The following is a 26,825-nucleotide window of genomic DNA, read 5'->3' on the forward strand; positions in this document are numbered from 1 at the left end:
TTTCATCTGAGCCTGATTTCTTGACTGTCTTCCAAGGAATCGTCAAGACTCAAGAGATAGGTGACAGCTCTCTCTCACGAGTCAACTTAAGTGAGTGACCTAAATTCCTCTTGCAATTAAGAGGCCATAGTTGTTGGTCCCTTTAAGATTTGATCTCGTGAACACCCATGTATGACCAAGAGGGTTTTTATTTTACGTAAGACTTTTGTTTAATTAGGACAAAGAGAGAAAAGAAATGGTAGAATGAGAAATCCTCTTCCTAAATTAGGGAGAGGTCTAATTTAGGAATGGGCAATGGTAGAATGACAAATGTGGAGCCCTTTTGCTTTGTGACATGGCTCACATTAGTGGTCTTGTTGCTGCTCAGGTATATATATAAATCTTTCTTTTTCTTTTACATAGATCTACATCATGCATCTCGGTCCTTCTACATCTGGGATTCCTTTTTAAATTAATTTTTTTTATCTTTATGTTTAACACTTCCATCAAGTTGTAACTTGGTAGCTCATCCAGTAAATTTTTCCTTATTTTATCTAATAAGAGATCTGGGTTTCAATCCCAACTATACCAAAAACCAATTCTTCTCTGCTAGAGAAAAGTATCATGGAGTCATAGGATTAGGTTCAAATAAAAAAAACAAAAGTTGTAACTTCAATCACAATTGAGTCTCAGAATATCTATTTTTAATCTTCCGTACTTTAAGACTGCCTCAAAATTTCGTTGTTCAGATCGTACATGCAAAGGATTTTCTGCCTGCTAATAATTCCATGTGATTGAGGTGTTTGGTGGATGTGTCCTATGTAATTTAGTTAAATATGATTTTTTTTTTTTTAATCTGTGGAAATATGTTTTTAGATGCGTGGTTGATATTAGTTTCATGCAAAATATGCTAATGATCTTATGATTGTGTCTGACTATATAATATGATTAGTATTTGAGAGTATATATGTGTCTAATTGTATTCTGTAAGTTAAAACTAAGGACTGTATATTGCCAATAATATGACCTAGACAAGAAGTTGGCCAGTGGCCACCATACACTACCCCATGCAGTTGGGCCAGACCTCCAGTTTCTCACAGTCGTAGATCGAAAGATCTCTCAAGCTGGTGGGGAGTAACCCTCCATCTGGGAAGGAAACAAAACTAGGGCAGTTACTTATCTCGATCTTATTGAGGTGGCAGAGTTTGTGTAGGCCCACCGGTAAGGATTTCAACTTTGCACAACTTGCGATTTGAAGATATTCAAGAGACGCATTGTTGGGTAAGTTGTTCGCTATTGACTCCATCTTCGGACAGTTGTATACAAAAAGGTATTTAAGAGCTGTAGGTAACTCGTTTTTTGATGATAAGGATGTGAACTCTATGCATGACATAATCTGAAGGCGTTTAAGCGTGGTAGGTAGGTCGCCACTTGATGATAAGCATTTTAGAGATGGACAGCCCCAATTATCCAAGTCCTCATGAAGAGAAGAAGAATTAGAAAAAGCCTCTCCCTCATCTGCCAAAAACTGCAAATTCTCACAATCATCTATATATAGCGTTTTCAAATTTTGAGGCAACTGACCTCTTGAAATCAACGTCAAAGAATTACATCTCGAAATGCTTGCCTTTTCCAAATATGTACAATTAGAGATTGACAAGGATTTCAAACCACTACAAGCCTCAATATTTAGTTTCCTTAAAGTAGATGTCAAGCTGATGTTGACAAGGCTTGAGCAATCTCTTATATCCAGCGTTATAAGGGATACGAATTCATCCTGCCACAAAGATGTTAGCTCCTTACAATTATCTATCTTTAGATTTTCCACCTTAGCTAACCCATGCATGAACTCCTCCGTCAAGCTTTTCACATATGGAATAGAAAGAATAATTGACTTTGGAAAGCATAACTCATCTGTACTTCTGCTCGCCACCCCTTTACATCCCTTAATTGCACTAATACCATTGCCCATATATATAGTAAACATGACATATGACCCTACAAAGAAAGGATGTTTTATCTCACGAGCCATATATATTATGAGAGAAGTCTAGTAAAACTGTATCATATATGGGATACTTTTTGCTATTTAACAGACTAGCCTATATGAGCCATTATAGATCAAGTGGTATTTATTTGAGTTCTCTATGCGAGAGATTTAATACCAAAACCAAGTGAATGAGAGGGTACACCCCCGGAACAACAGTACGTAAGGAGATTGATAGAATGGTGAGAGAGGTAGGTTTTTGTTAGACATGTATGCTGTTTCAATTAGGCCTTTGGTTTTTCAATTCTTCTAAACAAAAAGGCGGCATTTTAATGCACATACATATTAAAACGTCGTTGTTTAACAATAATTGATTTTTCTTTCTTTTTTTAATCATATATATAGACACATACATTATTGACAAGTTTGGTTATCGACCAAGCCCACGATTAAGTAATTGAATTGTCAACGTCGGCTCTATGATCGAGTTTGAACTGATCAGTGACAGCCAAAGTTGATCGGTTTCGGCCGCTTCTATACTTCTCACACTGGTGGGCACCTCTCCATCAATTTCAAGCGGTTTCCAATTCCGAGGTTGAGCTTCAAAAATTTGGGAATATCCTATCATCAACTTCTACTTCAATGGATAATCTACCAGCCCTGCTTATTTTCAGGTTAACCTTGCTCTATATATTAATATATATATATATATATACTACCACATGGCTTAACCTTCCTTAGTCCGCATCTCAATGGGAAAATTATGTACTTCAATCCACAAAGGCATAATCTTAATAAGATAAGAGAATGCTTCGACTATATATCCAGTACAGCTCACTTCTTCTTAAGGTGGTAAGGTATATCAAGAAAAGTCCCCCAAACATTATATGCTGTGAAAGATATTTCAAATGGAATGTCGTCTAGATCTGCACCCTCTATCATAGTTCTCACATACACCTGTGTTATAGTAGTCATAAAACGCTCAGCAATTTCAGGTTTTTGAGTGAGCGCCCAAGATGGGTTAGCTGTTGTTTGAGTGAGCCTAAACTTAAAAGCCACTAAGTCTTGCATGTTAGAATCGATGTTCGGATTATGCATGAGAAAGAGAGAGAAGCGAAAAGAAATAGAAAGTGGAAGAAAAATGAACATGGTTTGGCCTGACTGCTATGACTACATCCACAATAAAAAGCTGCATGAGAGGCTACATCTTTTAAGTTCTTAGTGTAACAATGAACTCAGATTATATATAGTAGCTAACCTTAGATTAACCTTAAGGTTTTAGTACTTACATTACAAATACGATAACTTACTTTGTTTGTTCTACGAGTACGAGCTTACAACGTGCTTGGGTCTCTTAGATCTTAATATTTCTAATATTCTTAAACTGAAGGGGTAAGCTTGAGTTTGGAATGGAAAACCATTACAAAGTTGGATCGAATTGGATGTACAGAAGATTGAGCTTGATATGGAATGGAATGGAATTTACAAAATGGATGTGATCAGTGGTAGCAGAAAACAACATTTGGCCTTGGATGATGGATTCAGGACAACTGCCAACAATGATGGCATTGATAAATGTAACCGTTGTGAGTGCAGCGACGACAACAACAAGAATGATGATATCAATTGTGAACAACGTTGTGTTGGTAGCAAGTAATTGAAAATTGGTTCGACGGGGCACATCTAAATCTAACCCTTAGGCCTTAGAGATGCATAAGTTAGCAACCTTTGATGAAACTTGCATGGGTAATATTCTTGAGTATGGTTATAGCACATGGTGAAGTATTACGCTAGTGCATATATATATATATGGTATGTGGGCCTAAGTCTTGATGCATGGCATGTGTGAGTGCGGATGGTTGGCATACTCTTCTGATGATGCATGAGGGTGCATGAGGGGTTTTCTGGAGGAGCTTTTGATGGAATTATGAAAAGTTGCGTGAGATCTTTGTTTGATTTATGTGGTTGCTGGCTCGAAAAGAAACACAAAGGGTGTGGATACTATGTTAGAAAAACTGAGACATGGCTGTGATATACCATGTTAAAACTGTTCTTGGGATTATTCAACAGTTTTGCGCCCATTTCATGCATTATACAGGAAACGAAGACTATTTCTTACATGCATGCATGGCTGCAACCAATAAAATTCGAATGGCCTGTGGACATTGTCTAATTTGAAGTGGACCGTAGCAAATATATTCTCTTGCATTAGTAATCGGATTAAAGTAATTGCATTACTATGTTTCTGGCATAATTAGTAGTACAATTCTTGCTTAGCTGTTTAATTTTCTCACTATTCTTCTATGAACTTGTTACTACATTGCATCTTAGATAAGCTAAAGCTCATGAATTCTATTAGTCTTAACTATTAGTCTTAACTAGGATTATGTAACATATGCAGTAAAGAAAGCTGTGCCAAATTATATTTATCCTATGGCTTGGAGCATCAATGACGCCCACATATGATGAATTCGTTTATGTGTGTGCAAACTCTATAGTTTCCAGGTGATATATATGTGTATATATCATGTCATCGTATTTATCACAATTAATGAATATAAATTAAATTATTGACTACTTCATGTCTTCTTCCAAGCCTTTTGTTTTGTTTTGCCTTTTTTTTCTTTTCTTTTTTTTTTTTTTGAAGGGGGGAGGGGGCATCGACTTTTCATTCAGCTGCAACCAAAAAACTATATTTGTTGAGTATTTGTTTTGAGGTAGTTAATGAAACTTTACAGGTAAGAGAAGAAATAATTCCTATTTGAGACCAAGATAGAATTTATATATGAGCTCATACGTGAGAAATCTATTCTTGATCTTTGATTTATATTGATGAAGTAAATTCATTTAGATACATCTAATTGCATGCAACTGAAAAACTATAGCGAGTGTACATTTGTGTTTACAACTGCAATAATGCTACATACAAAAAAAGTTCATAACTCATTTAAATGTCATATTGTGATTAGTACTACATTGAAAAATACTAAAGTTACAAAAAATTACACAATTTTTACTACAACTCTCACCACGTGACAAGTTATGAAAAAAGTTGTATAATTTTTTGAAACCCTAGCATTGTTCATGCTACATCACTTTCACATGAGACCAATTAGTGACTAGGAGTGAGTTTGGGTCGGGTCGGGTTGGATTTATTGTGACCCGAAACCTGACTCGATATTAATTGGGTTTGGCTATCTGAAACCCGACCCGAACTGAAAAAACGAGTCTATAATCGGGTCGGTTTTCCGGGTCTCGGGTTGGACTCCTCTTTTTTTTTTTAACGAGGCAAAATATCTGTATGCCTCAATTTGAGCCATACTGTCTCAGCCTCCACAGATCAAATAAAATAAATAAATAAAAAAGAAAGAGAACCCCAATAAACAAAACAAAAAGAAAACTCCTGCAAGCCAAACCCACATACCTTCCTTCCAAGCCATCCAAAGCACCCATTTCACTTCACAACTCAATAGTGCACAAGCAAAAATACAAGCAGTATAACCCAAGAAACACTCAATTCCTCTCTTTTCACACAAACAAACTCCAATTTCATTCCAAACCCACAACTCAAATAAACCCCAAAACTCCAATTCCATTCCGTGCTTCGCCGTATGCGCGATTTCTACATGGAGATCTCTTTCCACTTCGAGAGCTCCATTATTCCCTTCATCGGAAAAATCGTTCCCTCTGACACATAAAGATCTGGAAACGTGACGGTAATCTCCAAGCTGATACTTCCTTGGCCGGCTTCGACGGCCTGAAAATCCAACGCGCCGATCAGAGCTTCCTCTTCCTAGGCGACGGCGACCAGAGCCACGACATTCCCTCCGAAACTCTCCTAGTCCTCAACCCACAACGATTCTGACGGGTACTCACTCCTTGACTCAGCCAAAGAGAGAACAACAAATAGTAGGGTTTTTTTCCAAAAAAAAATAATTGGGTTCAAGTAGTATATTTATAGGACTCGATACCGACCCAACACCGACCCGAACCCGAAAATAGCCGAGATTTAGGCCCAAAACCTGACCCGAATATTTTCAAACCCGCCCAAAACATGTCAGGTCGGGTCGGGTTTTCGGGTGGGCCGGGTCCCTTGCTTAGTCCTAATAGTGACATCACTTATACTATAAACTAATCACAATTTACCATCTCAACAGTTGTGAAATTTGTTGTGTATCTTAAAGTTATAATTATAACAATGCATGCTTCTAATAGAAAACTATCATTTATTAACAAAAGAGTGGACATCCACAGCAAATTGATTCGTTTAACTCTTTGTTAAGGGGCAAAAGTGGACAAAAGCAAACAAGAATGAACATTTCATTTGCCAACCAATACTTTTTTTGCTTTTTTATAATCATTTGCAAACTAATACATAAGACATTGACACTAAAGATCTATAATTTCTAACAATCATGTAGTCTAAGTTTTTCTTAAAACACAATTATGAAAAACACAAGAAAAAAAAAAAGAAAAGAAAAGAAAAAGATATCACAATAACATCACACACATAAAATGATAATCAAAATGATATAGTTTTGGAGCCCCTGATGATCATGCTAGGTGATTATGTTTAACTCACTTTGTTCATCACACGAAGTATGTCTTGTAGATCTGATCACACTACAAAACACGCGGGTCAGCTTCCCAGATGGCAGCATGGTTGAAGGTCGGCGCGGAAGAAGAAGAAGAAATGAGAGGATTAAAAGTAGGCTGTTGTTGTTGTTGATTCACAAACATATTGTCATCAATCAAAGAATCCAGAAATGAAGAGAAGGTATCCTCATTGCAGTTTTCAATATAATCTTCTTCATTTCCTTGTACATAGCCACCTTGCAATCCCATGGTCATTGCACCACCAGAATTATGCCAATTCTGAGTGTTACTAATATCATTCACCACCAGATTTTGATATTGACCCAGTTGGTCATTTGCATCACTTATTTGAATACCACTGACTAGAGGGCTTCCACCAGTTTCTTCTAATAAGCCGGGAGACAAATTAGATTTAGGGTTTGGGTTTGAAATTGATGCAGCATGATCATGAGCTATTATTACTTCTGGGGAATTATTAGGGTTAGGGTTGAGTACTAGTGGCTTGTGGGTTCTTGGATCTATTCCTTGGCTGATTAGCTTCTTGCTAAGATGGGTGTTCCAATAGTTTTTTATCTCATTGTCAGTTCGTCCTGGAATTCTTCCAGCTATCAAAGACCACCTGAGAGAGAGAGAGAAAGAACAACAAATTGGCACAAAAACCTCAAGCTCAAGCTCAAAACTCAAAAACCCAAATGGATAAAGTGATAATAAATAAAAAGTACTAGGTAATTTGGTTGGAGAAGAAAACCCTGAAAGTTAAATGATTGAAGGAGTAAATATGATGTATGATTAATTAGTGGTATTAATTACCTGTTACCAAGTAAGCGGTGAAGGCGAAGAATGAGATCTTCCTCATCAGGAGCAATACGTCCTCTCTTAACAGAAGGACGGAGATAATTCATCCACCGAAGGCGGCAGCTCTTGCCACAGCGGAGCAATCCGGCACGTTTTGGTAGAGTGCGCCACCGTCCTTCACCTTCTCTTTTGATGTAATTTGATAAAATCTCATCTTCCTCAGGAGTCCATGGCCCTCTTTTTATCCCCACTTTGCTACAACATGGTGTCTTGCTCGTCGACCCTCCTCCCGATGATGGGTTCCTCATGATGTTAATATCTCTCTCTCTCTCTCTCTCTCTCTCTCTCTCAGCTAGCTTATTGGATTGGTTACTACTGTAGCTACCTAGAGTAGATCTTTCTTTGCTGGGTAATGGATAATGAGAATTTTAGTTTAGGGTTTGATTCAAATATGGTGTTTTATAGGCACACGTATCGATGAAGAAAGCAGACTCAAAATGGAAAGAGAGCAAAGAAACAAACAAAATAAAAAGCAAAAAAAGTTAAACACCCAATCAAATTGCAACACCTGGATATAAGCTGCTTTCCAGTTTCCTCCTTTGATTGCATGGGCGGCCCATTCCTACTTCCTCATTCTCTTTTAGTCAGCTATCCTTTCTTTTTTAACATTTAGTCAGCTATCCTATTCCTATATCAGAGGCCTTTCTTATACCTTATCCGTATGTATTCAACGTGTCATTATTATTAGTATATTATTTTTTTTTTTTGGAAAATTTGAAGTTAAAAAGAAATAAAGAATGAATAATTCTAGAGATAACTGTGTCTAATTCTATAATTTGTTGAGTCGTGTAATTGTAAGTAGTTGATATTTTATGTCTAATATAACCTAGTTATCATTTTAGATATACAAGTCAATAAATTATAAAATTAGATGTGACAATAATTGTGTTAATAAACCAACCGATAAGAAATAAATGAAAACGGGTGGCATTGGAATATTTTGGCAAATCCGCCACCTTCACTGGGAGGAACGTACAAAACTTCAACGTTAACCCAGTTTGACCAGTAGTGGTCTCTACCTCTCTAAAGCGTTGGAGAACAATTTTGGTGCACATCTTTGTGCCAAGCGGGCGGCTAGGGTTGCTTGCTTACTTCTTTTCATTTATTTATGTATATTTTTCCCTTGTTTCGAACGATCATGATCACAAATTACTTATATCTTTCTTATGCTTTGAGAAAGGAAATAAACCTCATGCATGAATAACGTATTGTACATGCTCGGTTTTTGTTCTAACCTTATCATATGAGCCAGTCCTACATTATTACAGTGGAACTGCTTATGTTCAATAGGAGTGGTGCAATTTTTTCACTATCAGAAAAGAATAAGCTATACAAGTTACAACTTATATACTTTCTCAGTTAAAACTTAAAACTCTAACATGGTACATTGAAGTTCCAATACACCTTTATTGAACTGCAAGCTGGGGCTAACCTACTATTCATCCTTGCATATTAAGCTTCATTGAGTCTTATGAGCTCCACTCTGCCAATAAGGCCTCTAGACTAGATATCAGCATTAAATTCTCATTCGGAATATGAACCACCATTTTTAACATTTTCTAGTATTCCTATTTATTATTTATCATTGTTTTTGCAAATAAGATTATCCTCTCATTTGTTTTTAAAATGGATCAATGATCCATTATATGTTGAAGATTTTTTTTTAAAAAATTTATAATCTATATATATATATATATATTAATTGGTAAAATTTAAAAAAGGTTCAATTAAAATTTGAAATTAGAATTCAATTTTGCGTCATGTGTCTAAATTTATGTGGGAACCACACCATAATCATCCACTTAAGTTTGTACCATGAGTTTATTTAAGTTTTTTAATTTTTGTGCCAAGTGAGTTAATGTGTGCAAAATACTAAGAATCTAATATTAAGAATTATAAAATTAAAAGAAAAAATCACATATACTCAATAAAAATCACTACACAACAAAAATCACCACATGTTTTTATCTTATTAAAAATTAGAAAAAAAAATTATCATAAGTAGTATTAAATGTATGTAAGAATTTTAATATGTGACTAATTACGTTTACTTAAAAAAAAAATAATTTGACAAATTTTTTATATTTTTATGATAAAAATTGTGTTTAATTTTAAATGTATTTATACGTATGCATGTGTTACATGCTATTTTTTTTTTTAATAATTTGACTAATTATTAATATTTTAAAATAAAAATTGTGTTTAATTTTAAATGCATCTATGGGTTTGCATGGGTTACATACTAGTAAATATATACATAGTTGCATGTCAATTCAACTTAATTATCATCTATATATATATGGCAAAGCTTAGAAAAAGTTCAATTAGAATCCAACTTTGTGCTATGTATCTAAATTTATGTGGAGACCATACCATAATTATCCACATACGTTTGTATCATATGTGAGTTAATGAGTGCAAAATACTATATAAAAATCTAATATTTGTTAGGACATATGTGATTTGACGTTAGGAACATATGTCAATTTAGAATTGGTTAATCCTTTGACAAAACACACTTTACTTGTAATTGGATAGATCTAAGATGTGTTTAATACTTCAAGAAACAAGGTTCAAGTTCAAGTGTTAAAGTCATGTAAGTCTGTTCAAGAAACAAGTGAGCAAGTGCTGGATTTTAAAACTTGATAGCTAGCATCTATCGAGGTTTAAAAAGCTGCTGAAACCCAAAACTCGATAGCTAGCTCGATAGATACCCTATCTATTGAGATTTATGAAAAACAAATTTTCAGTTTTGTTTTGCATCCAATCCGTGTGTATATGTTTGGGTTTTCTTTTCTCACAACCCTAAACATATATAAAGATTAATTTAAGGGCCGTAAAAGGTTACGCAAGTGTGAAGCAAAGTTGTGTTCATGTAAATTCTGACCGGAGACAAAATTTGCCCTAGTTCATCTTTCTATTGAAGAAGCTGTTGTGTTTGTACACCTTAGGGTTTTGTGACCAAGGAACTTCATGATTTTCATCGTGTGATGAATTGAAAAACTTTGTAGCCAACATCTTTCTCAAGTTGGTGATTAAGTCGTGTACTATGATCCGTGCATCTACTGGTTAGTCACGTATTGGGAGCCGTGCATTGAAAATGAGAGACTGTCACTACAGAACAAGTCCAATTGGGTATTGGGATAAGGGTTCAATTGTAGGTTGGTATAAGGTACTGAGATTCTTTTTACTTGTAATCGCTTGTTTTGATAATAGTGGATTTTCGAGAGTGGTGACTTTAAAATCACTCGGTAGGGTTTTTGACATGTAGATTTTCTCCATTCGTAAACAAATTACCGTGTCAATTTAATTTCCGCTGCAATTTAGTTAATTGGTGATTTGTTTGTGCTACAACGCATTTTGCATATTAATTGAATTAATTAATTAACTTGGCTAAATCAATTGGTTAATTTATCACAAGGGATCAATACATTCTTGGCCTATCAATATTAACGAATTATAAAATTAAAAAAAAAAAAAAAAAAAACAACCAATCACATATACACAATAAAAGTTACCACAAAACAAAAATCACCACACGTTTTATCTTATTAAAAATTAGAAAAACAAATTATCATAAGAAGTATTAAATTTAGGTAAGAATTTTAATACGTGACTAATTACGTTTACTTTTTTTAAAAAAAAATTGACTAATTATTTATATTTTTATCATAAAAATTGTGTTTAATTTTAAATGTATTTATACGTATGCATGTGTTACATGCTTTTTTTTTTTTAATAATTTGACTAATTATTAATATTTTATAATATAAATTGTGTTTAATTTTAAATACGTCCATGAGTTTGCATGGGTTACATACTAGTGAATATAGAGGTACATACATAGTTGCATGTCAATTCAACTTAATTATCATCTATATATACATGGCAAAGCTTAGAGAAAGTTCAATTAAAATTTGAAATTAGAATCCAACTTTGCGTCATGTGTCTAAATTTATGTAGAGACCGCACCATAATTATCCACTTAAATTTGTGCCATATGTGAGTTAATGAGTGCAAAATACTAAAAATCTAATATTAATTAATTATAAAATATTTTTTTTTTTTAAACCAATCACATTTACTCAATAAAAATCATCACACAATAAAGATCACCACATATTTTATCTTATTAAAAATTAGAAGAAAAAAAATGATCATAAGTAGTAATAAATTTAGGTAAGAATTTAACATGTGACTAATTATATTTACTTTTAAAAAAAATAATTTGACTAATTATTTATATTTTTATGATAAAAATTGTGTTTAATTTTAAATGTATTTATACGTATACATGTGTTACATGCTTTCTTTTTAAAAAAATAATTTGACTAATTATTAATATTTTATAATAAAAATTGTGTTTAATTTTAAATGCAACCATTGGTTTGCATGGGTTACATACTAGTGAATATAGAGGTTCATACATAGTTGCACATCAATTCAACTTAATAATCATCTATATATATATGGCAAAGCTTAGAGAAAGTTTAATTAGAATCCAATTTTGCGCCATATGTCTAAATTTATATGGAGACCACACCATAATTATCCACTTAAGTTTGTGCCATGTGTGACTTAATGAATGCAAAATACTAAAAATCTAATATTAATGAATTATAAAAATTTTAAAAAAAAATCATATTTACTCAATAAAAATCACCACACAACAAAGATTACCATACGTTTTATCTTATTAAAAATTAGAAAAAAAAATGATCATAAGTAGTATTAAATTTAGATAAGAATTTTAATATGTGACTAATTACGTTTACTTTAAAAAATAATAATAATTTGACTAATTATTTATATTTTTATGATAAAAATTGTGTTTAATTTTGAATATATTTATACGTATGCATGTGTTACACGCTATTTTTTTTAATAATTTGACTAATTATTAATATTTTATAATAAAAATTGTGTTTAATTTTAAATGCATCCATGAGTTTACATAGGTTACATACTAGTGAATATAGAGGTATATACATAGTTGCACATCAATTCAACTTAATTATCATCTATATATATATGGCAAATCTTAGAAAAAGTTCAATTAGAATCCAACTTTGCGTCATGTGTCTAAATTTATGTGAAGACCACACCATAATTATCCACTTAAGTTTATGCCATATGTCCACTTAAGTTTTTTAATCTTTGTGTCAAGTGAGTTAATAAGTACAAAATACTAAGAATATAATATTAATGAATCATAAAAAAAATTAATAAAAAAAAAAACCAATCACATATGCTCAATAAAAATCGCCACACAACAAAGATCATCACACGTTTTATTTTATTGAAAATTAGAAAAAAAAAATGATCATAAGTAGTATTAAATTCAAGTAAGAATTTTAATATGTAACTAATTAAGTTTACTTTTTTTTATAAATAATTTTACTACTTATTTATATTTTTATGATAAAAATTGTGTTTAATTTTAAATGTATTTATACGTATGCACTTGTTACTTGCTATTTTTTAATAATTTGAATAATTATTTATATTTTTATAATAAAAATTGTGTTTAGTTATAAATGTATCCATGTATTTGCATGGGTAACATGCTAGTTTTATTAGTAAGTGTGATTTTAAATCATGTGATTGCTAAAAAATATGCCTCCCTAGCTAAAACAAGGGATAAGCGTAGTAAGTACATGCTTGTCAAAGATATGTGCATCTCAAGAATTTTTAAAGAACAAGTCCCTCACATTGGCAAAATTCTTTTTTTTTTCTATTATTAAAATTTCACTAGTGTTATTCCCCGTGTGATGCACAGCTTAATAGAATAGTATATATAAATTAAACAATTTATTTCAATAATATAATTAAATTACTTATCTAAAAAAATTAAAATTAAAATGTTGAACTTATAAGGGAGATTTTAAATCTTTGATAGTAAGATTACACAGAACTAAGAAAAAATTTAATACACTAAGATGATGGTTATATGAGAATAAAAATTATTATTTTAAGAAAGACATAACTAATCATATAATGAATATATGGCAATTTTGGTTAAAGAAAAAGTTATTTAAAAATTAGAAGTAGAGTTAATAGAGAAAAAAAATTATTTACATGGGAATTGAACGGTTGTCCTTAAGAGTGAGAACTATATCTAACCAAGTAAAGAGTTTTCAAAAATAATTGTCTATCAATCTTGACCTTTCTTTTATGTTAAAAGGTCTGGAAAAGCACCCTCATTTATTTACCGTATCAAATTAATAAATATATATATATATATATATAAAGAGAAAAATAAATATGTAATCAAAGATTTTATAAACAATTCAATTTTGTTCAAGGGAAAAAAAAAACATGAATCATATAAAACAAAAAAAATTAATTTGATTTCTGTTATTTTCTCAACCATTAAAGAAAATTTTCAAATGAACCCAAAAATCAAATTCTTACTTTTTCCTTATCACTCCATTTTCCACTAAAAATTTAGGATTTTAAGTGTGGTTAAATAATAATAATTTACCTTATTTTTCCAAGAGGGTTAGAACAAAAGCTTTGCTTCCTGCATCTTGCTTAGGTTGCATGTGGAAACTTGGATTTAAATTTGGATTTGGATTTGGATTTTAAATTAATAGATTTGAAATACCTTGATTCCAAATCCATTGAGTTTAGGAGTTATTTTAAATCCAAACATTTTAAAGGTTTAAAATTCTTTGTGGATTTGTCAAATTCAAATCCTTAACATTTTTTAAGCTTCCCAAACAAGATATTTGGATATTAGTCACCCAAATCCAAATCCAAATCCAAATAACCAAATCATGCCATCCAAACACACCATTAGAGTTTTAAAGTGAGTATTGGTTCTTTTTTTTTCCTAGCTATGACTTTATTCATTTTCTTCTTGTCCCCTTTTAAATGAAACGTGTGTATATATATATATGTGTGTCAACTTCTTATTTCTTCAATTTTAAAGGAGGCAATAGTTAGGTTTATTGAATGTTGTGATCTTCGGGTTTGTAGGTCCTAAGTGTGCTAGACCCAAATTTTATCAAGTACTACCTTAATTTTTGACATCTAAAATAACCAACCAAAAAAAAAAAAAAAAAAAAAAAAGAGGCTAACAGCAACATACATAACATTTAGAAAATGAAAAGAAAAATAAGCATGATAGAAACTAACTCGGGATTCATGCTAGAAGTTAGAATAGGCTTTGGCCTAAGATTTATTCTCTTTACACTAAATGTCCTCCTAGCTTATGTGTTATGATCCTAATGTTTCACATTGCTTAAAGGTAAATTTAAACATGTGTGTCGACGCCTCGCGGCTGCTCGACCACTCATCATAGCGACACTCGTGCGCCTTCCTGTCTGTCTTGGTGCGAGAGTATGGTATGGAGGTGTGTCATACCTTGGTTGTGTGATTGGAATTTGAGTCAATTTTAAGGAAATTACCAAGCGAAAGTGAAGTTGCCACCAATCATTGGGTTTTTCTAAAGTATGATTGGTCACCTGACTCTATTTGATTTTATTATCAATCTTAGGCTAAAAAAAAGATCATTTTTCCTAATCTTATGTGGATGGGTAAAAAATCTTGATTTTTGAGTTCGGAAGTCTGGTTATGTGTGGGGAAGGTGTTAGGCACCCTACAATGCATGTAGACAGTCATTTGTTTGGATAAAATCATAATTTAAGGACATTGGCAGTTGAAAACGAGCTATTGGAATTAACTTTCGGGGCTTTAAACGTATTGAGCTTTGAGGTTTGGTTTCAAAATGGGTGTGGTCTCGATCAATGTTTTCCTAGTGCATTTGGAATCAATGCCAAATTTCCACAGCAAAAATTCGGCAACATTTCACCTTATTTTCGCGATGGAAATCTGGCAATGCTTCACCTCAAATGCATCACAATGCACAAAATGCTACTCTCACCAAGCGTTCGACGTGAAAATATGGCAATGGGGATGCCTCATTTTCACGGAAAAGATCTGGCAGAGTTTCGCATTTGGTGTGTTATGGTGCACAGGCAGGGTTTTGCATCTGTGTATATGGTGCATATCGACATGCTCATACTGTGACGAGCCAAATCCCTCCAAAGCATCAAGCATTTTGATGCGTGTTACATACACGAGAAAACCAATGTCACTCAGGTGACTTGGATCAAGACAATCACACTGTGATGATCGTGCACACAATATAGCATGAATATGCATCTACAGCAATCGCCTTGAGTGCATACCCACACTACAAGGTCATGAGCACTCGTGATCAACGAGGGTCACCTACATATCCACAAGAGTCCAACATATAGAGTGCACGATCATCCACACACACACAAGCATATATATATATATATATATATATATACATATACACATACATACATCATGCACAATGCTATCACACTAAGCAAGAAAGTAAAACCAAAATTGCCAACATTCCAAGGATATGGCCCAGCAAGGTATAGGAACTGTAAAATAGACATTGTTATGCCTAGGGAACGCGGCCCAAGCAAAGAGCAAGAAAAAGTAAAGGGGAGAAAACCACTCTAGAGGGGCTATGCCCCCTAATCTATTGAACATTGCCCCTTGGTGGGCTTGTATCCTCTTGCTTGCATCCTTGCTCTTTTTGCTTGCGCCTAGGAGGTCGTACCCTTGTTCCAAATGTTCATGCTCCATGCATGTACATGCAAAGACAAAAGAAACACTCCAGTAGACAAGCAAAGAAAGATAGGGAGAGCATGCAAAGAACATACTAACAAAGAGAGTCAAACTGGGGCAAATAAAGCATGCTAAGCATATGAAAGGGCAAACAAGCATGTTATCCAACAAAGGAGGGTGTCCTAGGAGAACAAATATCAATTTGGATCGAGTGTCCATAGTCCCATTGGATTGGAGTATGGATGACACATAGACTCATGTATGAACATGTAGGCAAGCGTGCAAAGATACAAAAGAAGTAAAGAAAGCCAAACGGGTGGCACCAAGCAAGCAAGACAAGCATATAAACATCATACGGAGTGGAGAAAGGTATGTATCAAGCACACTAACACCATGGAGGTGTATCTTGATAACGTCTTAAAATGTGTACTTGTTATATATTTATGTGGGTGTTATCTCCTTATTACTATACTTAATTTGTATAATTAAGTCATGATTTGCATTAATCCCTATTATTTATCTTTACATAATTTCTTAAATAAGATATCATTCATTTCATGTAATTTCTTACTTTTAGGAAATCATGTGAAAAAGATGAGTTTACATGAGTTTATGAGAGAATGGAGGCCAAACTAGAATGATAAACTGATTTCCTATATGAACAATAGGAAACAAAATAGTTTTTCCACATAGGTTTGATCCCTTTTAGGTTCTTGCAAATTGTAGCTTTAGTGTCTTCCTGGTTTGTTTTGGCACAAAACTCAAAAGTGAAGCTTGAATAGCATGATAGCTTGATCCTTGGCATTTTATGGATGATTAACTCATGATGATGTTTATTATAAGGGTTTCATTGGGATGCAAGTAGAACTTTATTTTGGCGAGGATGATGCTTGTTCATCAGTGGAATATTACAGCCCCAGGAATGAGGTAGAGGCTCTTAATTCAATCCTTTTGCCTCTTGACGTTTCAGTCTCAAGTGGTATGTGCATGCAAATGAATGTCCTGCAAGAACTTCGGGAAGCAATTATTGGTATGATCCGTGATTTTGGGGAAAAAAATAGTGTGAAGACTACAATTTTAGAAAACCACAGCTGTGGTAAAGAAGAATGTTTGTTGCAATGGGGTGAAAACAATGGCATAAGGACAAGGTTGCAGATAGCTTGTAAGTCTTCACAATTTTGACTGCTGCTGTTCTTTTTTTCCTTGCTTATTAGGCATGTAAAGATTTTGCCTCCTTTTCTTGGTGTCAGAGGATTTTTTTCCTTTTTCTTTGAGGTGAAGTTGGAAACTCAGGGGGGTGGGAACACTATTTCTTACAATTTTGCAAAGCTATGCATAGAAAAAAGGACACCTAATCTTTATTGTATTGTGCTTCTTGTGCTTCATTCATCATGTAGATGTCGAAGGTGCTGGTAGAGGAGCCATAGCAAGAGAAAATCTAAATGTTGGAGACATTGCTGTGGAGATCCCTGTATCTACTGTCATTTCTAAGGAGCTAATCCGTGAATCCAACATGGTACATTTCAGACTTCCATAAATGATTCCTACTTTGAGTTTGAACTTCTATGAGAGACAAGGAAATGAAAGTTAAATGAAATGAATCTTCATTTGTGTGGGAACATGGATCACATATCTAAAAAACTTGTCACACAGAAAACAATAGATGGGTGATGATTAGTAAGAAAAATGTATTCTTGGCTACATGAATTTCTAATTATCCCTGCAATATGTAGAGAAAATTCCTTGCGGCCATTTATGTTTTACAAAATGAGATATGCGGAGGTAAAAGGAAGCCATTTCTAAGTAAACAACTAAACTAATCACTAGGAAATATTCAGAAAACTATTAATTCAGTTAAACAAACTTACATAACATATAAGAGAAGGGTTAAGTGTAATTCCTCACCAGTCACCATATATGGATAAAAAAATTTGTTCACTCTGTGCATCAAAGACACTGTTTGAGATGCCCATGAGAGACATGGTTATAAGATGTCTATGCCAATGGTTAATGGTAGTAGATTAGCATTAAGATGGATTTTGGAACCAGGTATCAAGTACTATGCCAATGCTGCTTTACCTTCACACAAGGTGTCATTTCAGTTTTTTAGGCCCTTCTCATCTCTATGCTTCTATTTCTACATTGTCCAGTTGGATAATCTCTATAGTGGAGTACATGGTTTATGGTTTATGGTAGTAGATTAGCATTAAGATTAGGATTTTGATCATGCATGGTTCTTGTACTGATTCATTTCTCTTCTTCTTCTTCTTCCTTTTTTTTCTCCTTTAATCTAGTTAAAATACTAAGTTCCTTTATGTTAATGTGAAAATGTTTACATAAACTTCAAGAATGAAGAATTTATTAACTTGGAAAGCTAATTGAATTTTGTTTTGATATTTGTGTTTTGGCATAATATAAACTTTTTAATATGTGGTTCTTTAAAGTCTATGTGCATGGCTGTGAGTTTTTATTTTTTATTTAAAGAGAAAAACCTTAGTTTGAGGGTTGGGAGACCCTCAAAAAAAGTTTATTGTTCTTTTATCTCTTCTAAATTTTTCAAAGGTTGCTAATCCTCAATAAAGATAAAACATTTGTTTTGAGGGTTATGTAGGCTATTGAAATTTCAGTTTCAAGGGTCACAAAGGCCGTAGAAATTTCTGTTTCGAGGGAATTTGTTTCAAAGGTAATCAAGGGTTAGTTAAACCCTCAAAACAATATCTTTTGAGGGCTTTTAATACTTTTTTCAAGGGTTTTGACCCTCGAAAAAAATCAATTTTGTTGTAGTGAAGGTCCTTGCTATTGCTATATTTGTCAAAGACAGGAGGCTGGTCTAGGGTTTGTGAAGAATTATCCAAGAAGAAATTCAACAAGCATTCTTGCAAAGCAAGAATGGACCCAAGATTTCAAGTTAGAAGGGGTCAAAATTTAAGAAAAAAGATTCCAAATAGGCATCCATATAGTATTAACAAATTATAAATACACAAAATCATTATTTCTTAATACATTAAAATTCAATCATCTACCAACAAAGACAACAAAAAAAAAATTAATAAAAAAATAAAAATAATAATACTAGGCTAGCTTGGATTATTTTTATTTTATTTTTTAAAATTAGAGGATTCACAGTAGTGCTACTAAAAAATTTATCTTTTAACACCTCAAAAAGCTAATTTATTTATTTTACTATACTAAAAGAAAAACAAGCTATTGTGGTGGTCACGAAAACTACTGCTATATGTCACATATTGCGGCGCTTTTTTTGAACTGCCCTTGTACATGAGATATATTGTGGCATTTCATTGAACTGCCATAATAGATATAGCCTTTTGCGGCATACTACAGCAGTGGTATATAAAACTGCCATAATATATGTGTTTTAGCAACGTTTGACTTAGTTATAGCGGCGTTCTATTGAATTGCAGCAATAGACATAGCCTTTTGCGGCATACTATAGTAGGGGTATATAAAACCATTGCAATATATGTGTTTTAGCGGCATTTGACTTAGTTATAGCGGCTTTCCATTGAACCACCGCAATAGATATAGTCTTTTGTAGCGTTCTATAGCAGCGGAACACAAAACCACTGCAATAAACTATATTTTAGCGGCATTTGACTTAGTTATAGCGGTGGTATACCAAACCACCACAATATATGCCTTTTTGCAGCATGTTTTCTTAGTTTTAGTGGTGGTTGGGTGATCGTCGCAGTAGACTTTTTACACTGTGTTTGGCTATGTTTGGTTGTAAGTAGGGGAAGAGAAAAGAAAAGAAAAGAAAAAAGAATGGGAAAAGAAAGGAAAAAGAAAATGTTTCTCTAATGCATGTTCGGTATAAAGGAGGGAAGGGGAAAAGAAAAGAAATAAAAATTATATATGCTAAACTTTTTTTTTTTTTTTTTGGTTGCAAATAAAAGAGAAATGAAAAGAAAAATGGTTGTTTTTTTACATTTATGTCCTAATGAAATAGAGAAAGTAACAAAAATCCATGGGTACAAAAGTAATTTTTTCTTCTCTTCCATCCTATTTCACTCAATCCAAACACGCTATTAGTTGCCAAAACACATTTTTGATCCAATTTTTTTCCTCAGTTTTTTTCTTTTTTTCTTTTTTCCTTTCCCTCGCCTAAACCTATCAATTTAGTCCCCAACCTTTTCATTTCTCATTTGTTTGTTTCCCTCTAAAAACAAACACACTCACTCTCAAAATCTCTCGTTGCTCTTAAACCCAACGATATCAATCTTCCCACCACCGCCATGCATCCTCACTCTCAAAACCTAGATTGGGTCTCTCTCTATTAGCACTCACCGCCACCGCTAGCTGATTGAAGCCCCAAAAATAGCCATCAAGGCTTGGACAAAGCCAAAAGCTTGGCTTTTGCCATTGACGACACTGACGAAGCGAGGTGAAAATTAGTTCTTTTTTTCTTTTTTAATCTCAATGATATCAAATTTTCTTTTTTGGGTGATTAGTCTTTTTTTTTTAAATTGTATTGGTAATACTTGAACTGGGTCTTAAGGAATTTTGCAAATAAATTGTGAATTTGTTTGTGTTATGCTAAATTTACAAAGCTATATGGGTGTTCCTTGTTTTAATTTTTTGAAATATTAAAAAATAAAAATAAAACTTAGCAGTAGCAGAAAATAATATAAATGAGAATTTCTTTTAGAATATAAAATTGGATTAGACCATCTATTAAGTTTGACTGGGTTTCACCAATTTTAACTAAACTTTGACTGCGCCTTTCTTTAAATTCAACCGTTTGATTGTGACCATAATTTACCAAAATTAACTATTCATTACACTCTTCGAATCCAACGGTTAGATTTCAAATCTAAGTATGGCACATGATGGACATGTATTGTGTACCTATATAGCTATGTTCTCTAAATCTGACCATCCAATTGGTCTCAAATTTCACCAACACCAATATGTCATCATACTCTTCAATCCCAATGATCAAGATTTGAATATGAATTTCACTAAGTCTAGTAGTCTCGGGACCATCTATTAAGTTTAACTGGGTTTGACCAACTTTAACTAAACTTTGACCGCGCCTTTCTCTAAATCCAATCGTTTGATTGTGACCATAATTTACTAGAATTAACCTTTCATTATATTCTTCAAATCTAGCGATTAGATTTCAAATCTAAGTATGGTGCGTGATGGACATGTGTTGTGTACTTGTATGGCCATGTTTTCTCAATCTAACCATCCAATTGGTCTCAAATTTCACCAACACTAGTATGTCACCATACTCTTCAACTCCAATGATCAAGATTTGAATACTAATTTCACAAATTCTAGTGGTCTTAGGACCATCTATTAATTTTAACTGGGTTTGACCAACTTAAACCAAACTTTGACCATACCTTTCTCTAAATTTAACTGTTTGATAATTTACTAGAACTAACCTTTCATTACACTCTTCAAATCCAACGGTTAGATTTCAAATTTAAGTATGACGTGTGATGGACATGTGTTGTGTACCTATATAGCTATGTTCTCTAAATCTGATCATCCAATTGGTCTCAAATTTCACCAACACCAATATGTCATCATACTCTTCAATCCCAATGATCAAGATTTGAATATGAATTTCACTAAGTCTAGTGGTCTCAGGACCATCTATTAAGTTTAACTGGGTTTGACCAACTTTAACTAAACTTTGACCGCGCCTTTCTCTAAATCCAATCGTTTGATTGTGACCATAATTTACTATAATCAACCTTTCATTACACTCTTCGAATCTAACGATTAGATTTCAAATCTAAGTATGGCGCGTGATGGACATGTGTTGTGTACTTGTATGGCTATGTTTTCTCAATCTAATCATCCAATTGGTCTCAAATTTCACCAACACTAATATGTCACCATACTCTTCAACCCCAATGATTAAGATTTGAATATTAATTTCACTAATTCTAGTGGTCTCAGGACCATCTATTAATTTTAACTGGGTTTGACCAACTTAAACTAAACTTTGACCGCACCTTTCTCTAAATCTAACTGTTTGATAATTTACTAGAATTAACCTTTCATTACACTCTTCGAATCCAACAGTTAGATTTCAAATTTAAGTATGGCGCGTGATGGACATGTGTTGTGTACCTGTATGGCTATGTTTTCTCAATTTGACCATCCAATTGGTCTCAAATTTCACCAACACTAGTATATCACCATACTCTTCAACCCCAATGATCAAGATTTGAATATTAATTTCACCAATTCTAGTGGTCTCAGGACCATCTATTAATTTTAACTGGGTTTGACCAACTTAAACTAAGCTTTGACCGCACCTTTTTCTAAATCTAACTGTTTGATAATTTACTAGAATTAACCTTTCATTACACTCTTCGAATCCAACAGTTAGATTTCAAATCTAAGTATGGCGCATGATGCACATGTGTTATGTACCTGTATAACCATGTTATCTCAATCTGACCATCCAATTGGTCTCAAATTTCATGAATGTCAATACGTCACCATACTCTTCAATCCCAATGATTAAGATATGAATAAGAATGTCATCAAGATATGAATATGGCACGTGATGGACATGTGTTGTGTACCGTATGACTATGTTCTCTCAATTTGACCATCCAATTGGTCTCAAATTTCACCAACACCAACATGTCACCGTACTCTTCAATCCCAATGATCAAGATATGAATATGAATTTCACCAAGTGCAATGGTCTCGGAACCATCTATTAAGTTTGACCAGGTTTGACCAACTTTAACTAAACTTTGACTACGCCTTTCTCTAAATCCAACTAATTGTGATCATAATTTACTAGAATTAACCTTCCATTACACTCTTCGAATCCAACAGTTAGATTTCAAATCTAAGTGTGGCGCATGATGGACATGTGTTGTGTACCTGTATGGCTATGTTCTCTCAATTTTGCCATCCAATTGGTCTCAAATTTCACCAATTTGTACTTTTGCTCATTTTTGAGGTTTAGAGAGTATTTTTTTTGTCTTTCTAGAGGTTTTAGGGCTATTTTTTTTTTTTGGTCATTTTAGAGGTTTCAAGGAATTCTTGGTCATTTTATTGATTTCGATGTATTTTTATCATTTTAGAGGTGTCAAAGTTTTTTATTTTTTATTTTATATATATCATTCTAAAGGATTTGAGGGCATTTGTGTGTGTGTGTGTCATTTTAGCGATTTCAGGAGTATATTAATTATTTTAGAGTTTTTTTTTTTTTTTTGGTATTTTGTTCATTTTGTGGTTTCATTGTATTTTTGCTATTTCTAGTGGCTTTAGAGGTGTTTTGGTTATTTTAAAAGCTTCGGGAGTATCTTAGTCATTTTACAAGTTAAGAGGTATTTTTTTCTTTTTTTGGTCATTTTGGAGATTTCGGGAGTATTTTGGTCAAATTTACCTATATTTTAGGAATGAGTTTATCCATTAATTCTTCCCTAAAAAATTCACTAGTTTTTAAATTTTTATCTGTTACTTATAAATATTCATTAATTTATCGTTATCTCTTTCTATTTCTTTTAATAAAAATACACTATCTAATCTTAATTTAAGATATTATTATTCTAATTCATTAAATTCTAATTAATTTTCCTTTTAAAAATACTTACCGTAATTACTCCATTAGTAATTTTTTTATTTTTGTTTTGAGGAACATTTTAGTGATTAGTCTTTCTTTTTTTCTTTTTCTTTTTCACAGAAGTTTATCATTAATTTTTAATAAAAAGACAAACTTATCAAGTTAGTATCATTTAGACCACACGTTTTCTTTCATTAAAAAAGAAAAAGAAAAGAAAAACAAGCCAAACGTTAAGTCCACACTCCACACATTTCTAATTCATTATTTTTCCCACTTAAAATTTTTCATTTCCCACACAAAACATTTTATTTTCCCACCAATATTTCATTTCCCACTACACAAAACTCTCTCTCATTTTCTCTCAATCTCTCTCACACACACACATAGAGATCTTCACATTCACACTCACACTCACACACACACATAGAGATCTTCACATTCACACTCACACTCACACTCACACACACACACAAAGAGCTCCACCTGCACCGACGAGAAGAGACCAACCCAGCGTCGACAAGGCCGAACCCAACTTAGCTTGTCAACTCTCATACCCATCAACCCAAATAATGTCTTACACAATTCAGAGTTTTGTACAAAACAATCAATTATCTTTCTCTCTCTCTCTCTCTCTCTCTCTCTCTCTCTCTCTCTCTCTCTCTCTCTCTCTCTCTCTCTCTCTCAATTTAATTTCAAAAACCCACTTCTTATTTCTTTATTTTTTAAATGTAAAAGCTAGCATGATCAATTACTAGCTTCAAATCTAATGGGCTTTTTCACTGAGAGTTTTACTTGAAAATTTTATCAACTTAAATATATTGAATTGTTTTCTTTGTAGATGTGTTACAATGGCACTCATTGAGATTTAGGGTCAAAGCTGCTTTCTTGATTGGAATGATAAATGCAATCACTTTTTTTTTTTTTGTCTACTCACGTACACTGAATTGTATTAGGGAAATCAATGTGTTAAATGGGTCTGTAAGTAGAAAACAAGTCCCTTTAAGTGTTGCAAAGTTGCAAGTAGAAATTTCTACACTTGTATTGAGTTGTGGATTTTATGGTCCAAATTGGGTGACCCAATACACTAACTTGATTTCTTATTATTATCCATTCTAATTTTCCCAAATTTGGTGTGTGTTTAGCTTGACTTAAAAAAGCCAGCTTATTTTACTATTTAGCTTATTTCTGATACTATTCATGGGTCTTATTGCATTTTTTGGTACTATTCATGAGGCCTACTACACTATTTCAACTATCTTTTACCTTTATCTACAGTACTTCCAGCAAAAAGTTTTCAGTTTCAGTAAAATAAGCGGATTCCAAACAGACCCTTTATTTGACATTTTTCTACTCAAGTTTTTTTTCTTTTTATTGCCGATAAAGAAGTTTTTGACAACTTACCTCTTTGGTCTTGTATTGTTCCAATGAGCGATTTAACGGTTTCAATTCAAAATTTTTCTTTTCTTTTGGATCTTATCTATAGTACTTTCAACAAAAAAAGTTTTTAGTTTCAGTAAAATATGCGGATTTCAAACAAACCCTTCATTTGACATTTTTCTACTCAAGTTTTTTTCTTTTTATTGCCGATAAAGAAGTGTTTGACAGCTTACCTCTTTGGTTTTGTATTGTTCCAATGAGCGATTTAACGGTTTCAAACTCAAAATTTTTCTTTTTCTTTTGGGTTTTGGATCTTAATGCTGCATTTTGAGTGAATTAGAGGCATGATGCTCTGTTTGTTTGATGAGGTTTCACTTGACACACAATGATGGTGGACCAATTAGTAGGCATACACAAGACACTTTATCTTTGGAAGATGATGAGATGATTGTTTTTTGTGGTAACATAGCTCAATCATTTGTAAATTGTAAACATTATTTAATATTTGTATTAATAATACATAACACTAACTAATTTAAAAATTATTATTAATATTAAAAAAGGGAAATAGGCAAATCAATTAGACAATAGTTTCTTTTTGTTTTGGTAATTTTTTCTTCTAATATTAACTTTAGCTAGTATCAACTAATTGCTTATATGATTGAAAACAACACTTTTTCACAAATGTTACCAAACACTCTTGTATTTTTCTTGTAGCATTTTTTCATTCAGCAATTATTGAGAAACAACACACTTTTAACTTGCTGTACCAAGCCAACTCTAAGACTGTGAGGAAGAGAAAGACATTTAAAATGGCAGCTTCGGTTGCTGGAAGATCCACACTAGTGCATGCATTTTGCAGAGCATAAACGAATCCTTCTTCGGCAACAAGGAGATTCTCATTGCCCCCGCGTAGGTCCAATTTTGTGCCTCATCGGTCTCCGACTTCCTCTCCTCCTTTAAGGTACTACTCTTTCTTCCTTTTGTGTTAACGCTATCTTTTTCTCTATCTCTAGCTCTCTGTACTTTGATACTAATAATATCTAATCCCTTTTGAACTTTGATTGGCTTGAAAAGGTTGCTTCGAAGAGAATTGAGTTCTCTTCAGCCTATCCACTCTGCAATTTCTTTGGCTTGGCTTGTCTCCAAGCACCCCAGTGAAGCCAGCACCTCCACCGAAGGTAAAATATCTCTCTCTCTCTCTCTCTATCTCTCTAACTTATATTTATGCATGCATGTTGAAATTAATTGAAGAGATTGTTTCATTATAACTCATAATAGTGAGCTACAAACTTTGGTGAGGGGTGTTGTATAATTTTGTCTTGATTGAGCTTGATTAACGCATGATCAGATGCTAGAGAATGGTGCATGCACAGTGGCTAGTGGCTTTAATTGGGTCAAGAGATGGGACAATTACAATGCTAAATAATATTTACATTAGAAAATTAAGTACAATAAAAAATGATATTGATCTTTCAAGTGCAGTAGCAATTTGTTGATGCAATAAATTATGCAGGTATGTTTCATTTTCTTAAACTACTTTGAATTTTTTTTTTTTTGGGTCAAAATAAAAATTAGGTAGTAATTGGAATGGAAAAATATTCAAAAATTGTTTCTTTGGGTTTGTTTAATTTCTTGAAATTCATGTGTGTTATACAAATTTCTTCATTTTTGCACTTTGCCCACTTCATTTTTACTCAGATAGGATAGTGCTGGACATAAGAAAGTGAGCCTTCATATTACCATAGGATGATTTGAGTCAAACTTATCTTCAGCAGGGAAGAACTGATAATTATTTTGTACGTATTTCCCTTTTATTTTGTCAATGCCATTTCTAAATTGATAGGGAAA

The 26,825-nt window shown here is 33.0% G+C and overlaps 2 protein-coding genes across 3 annotated transcripts; one reads left to right on the top strand and one right to left on the bottom strand.

The window, feature by feature from the left end:
• Positions 1–6,280: 6,280 nt before the first annotated feature.
• On the bottom strand, positions 6,281–7,852 carry LOC126693515 (transcription repressor MYB5-like). Its single transcript, XM_050389497.1, has 2 exons — positions 7,373–7,852; positions 6,281–7,181 (listed from the first exon to the last, which is right to left on the bottom strand). Exons 1-2 carry the CDS (start codon positions 7,663–7,665, stop codon positions 6,590–6,592), a joined length of 885 nt encoding a protein of 294 aa, XP_050245454.1. The 5' UTR covers positions 7,666–7,852; the 3' UTR covers positions 6,281–6,589.
• An 8,817-nt stretch (positions 7,853–16,669) lies between these two features.
• Positions 16,670–18,354, top strand: LOC126690921 (uncharacterized). Of its 2 annotated transcripts, XM_050386029.1 has the most exons (3): positions 16,671–16,960; positions 17,095–17,195; positions 17,431–18,354. In XM_050386029.1, exons 1-3 carry the CDS (start codon positions 16,917–16,919, stop codon positions 17,568–17,570), a joined length of 285 nt encoding a protein of 94 aa, XP_050241986.1. In that variant the 5' UTR covers positions 16,671–16,916; the 3' UTR covers positions 17,571–18,354. The 2 variants fall into 2 exon arrangements, with proteins under 2 accessions (XP_050241985.1, XP_050241986.1); XM_050386028.1 differs by having other exon boundaries at positions 16,670–17,195.
• Positions 18,355–26,825: the final 8,471 nt, after the last annotated feature.

The sequence above is a fragment of the Quercus robur genome, chromosome 7 (assembly GCF_932294415.1).
Source record: "Quercus robur chromosome 7, dhQueRobu3.1, whole genome shotgun sequence".
In the NCBI taxonomy this organism is placed as follows: Eukaryota; Viridiplantae; Streptophyta; class Magnoliopsida; order Fagales; family Fagaceae; genus Quercus; species Quercus robur.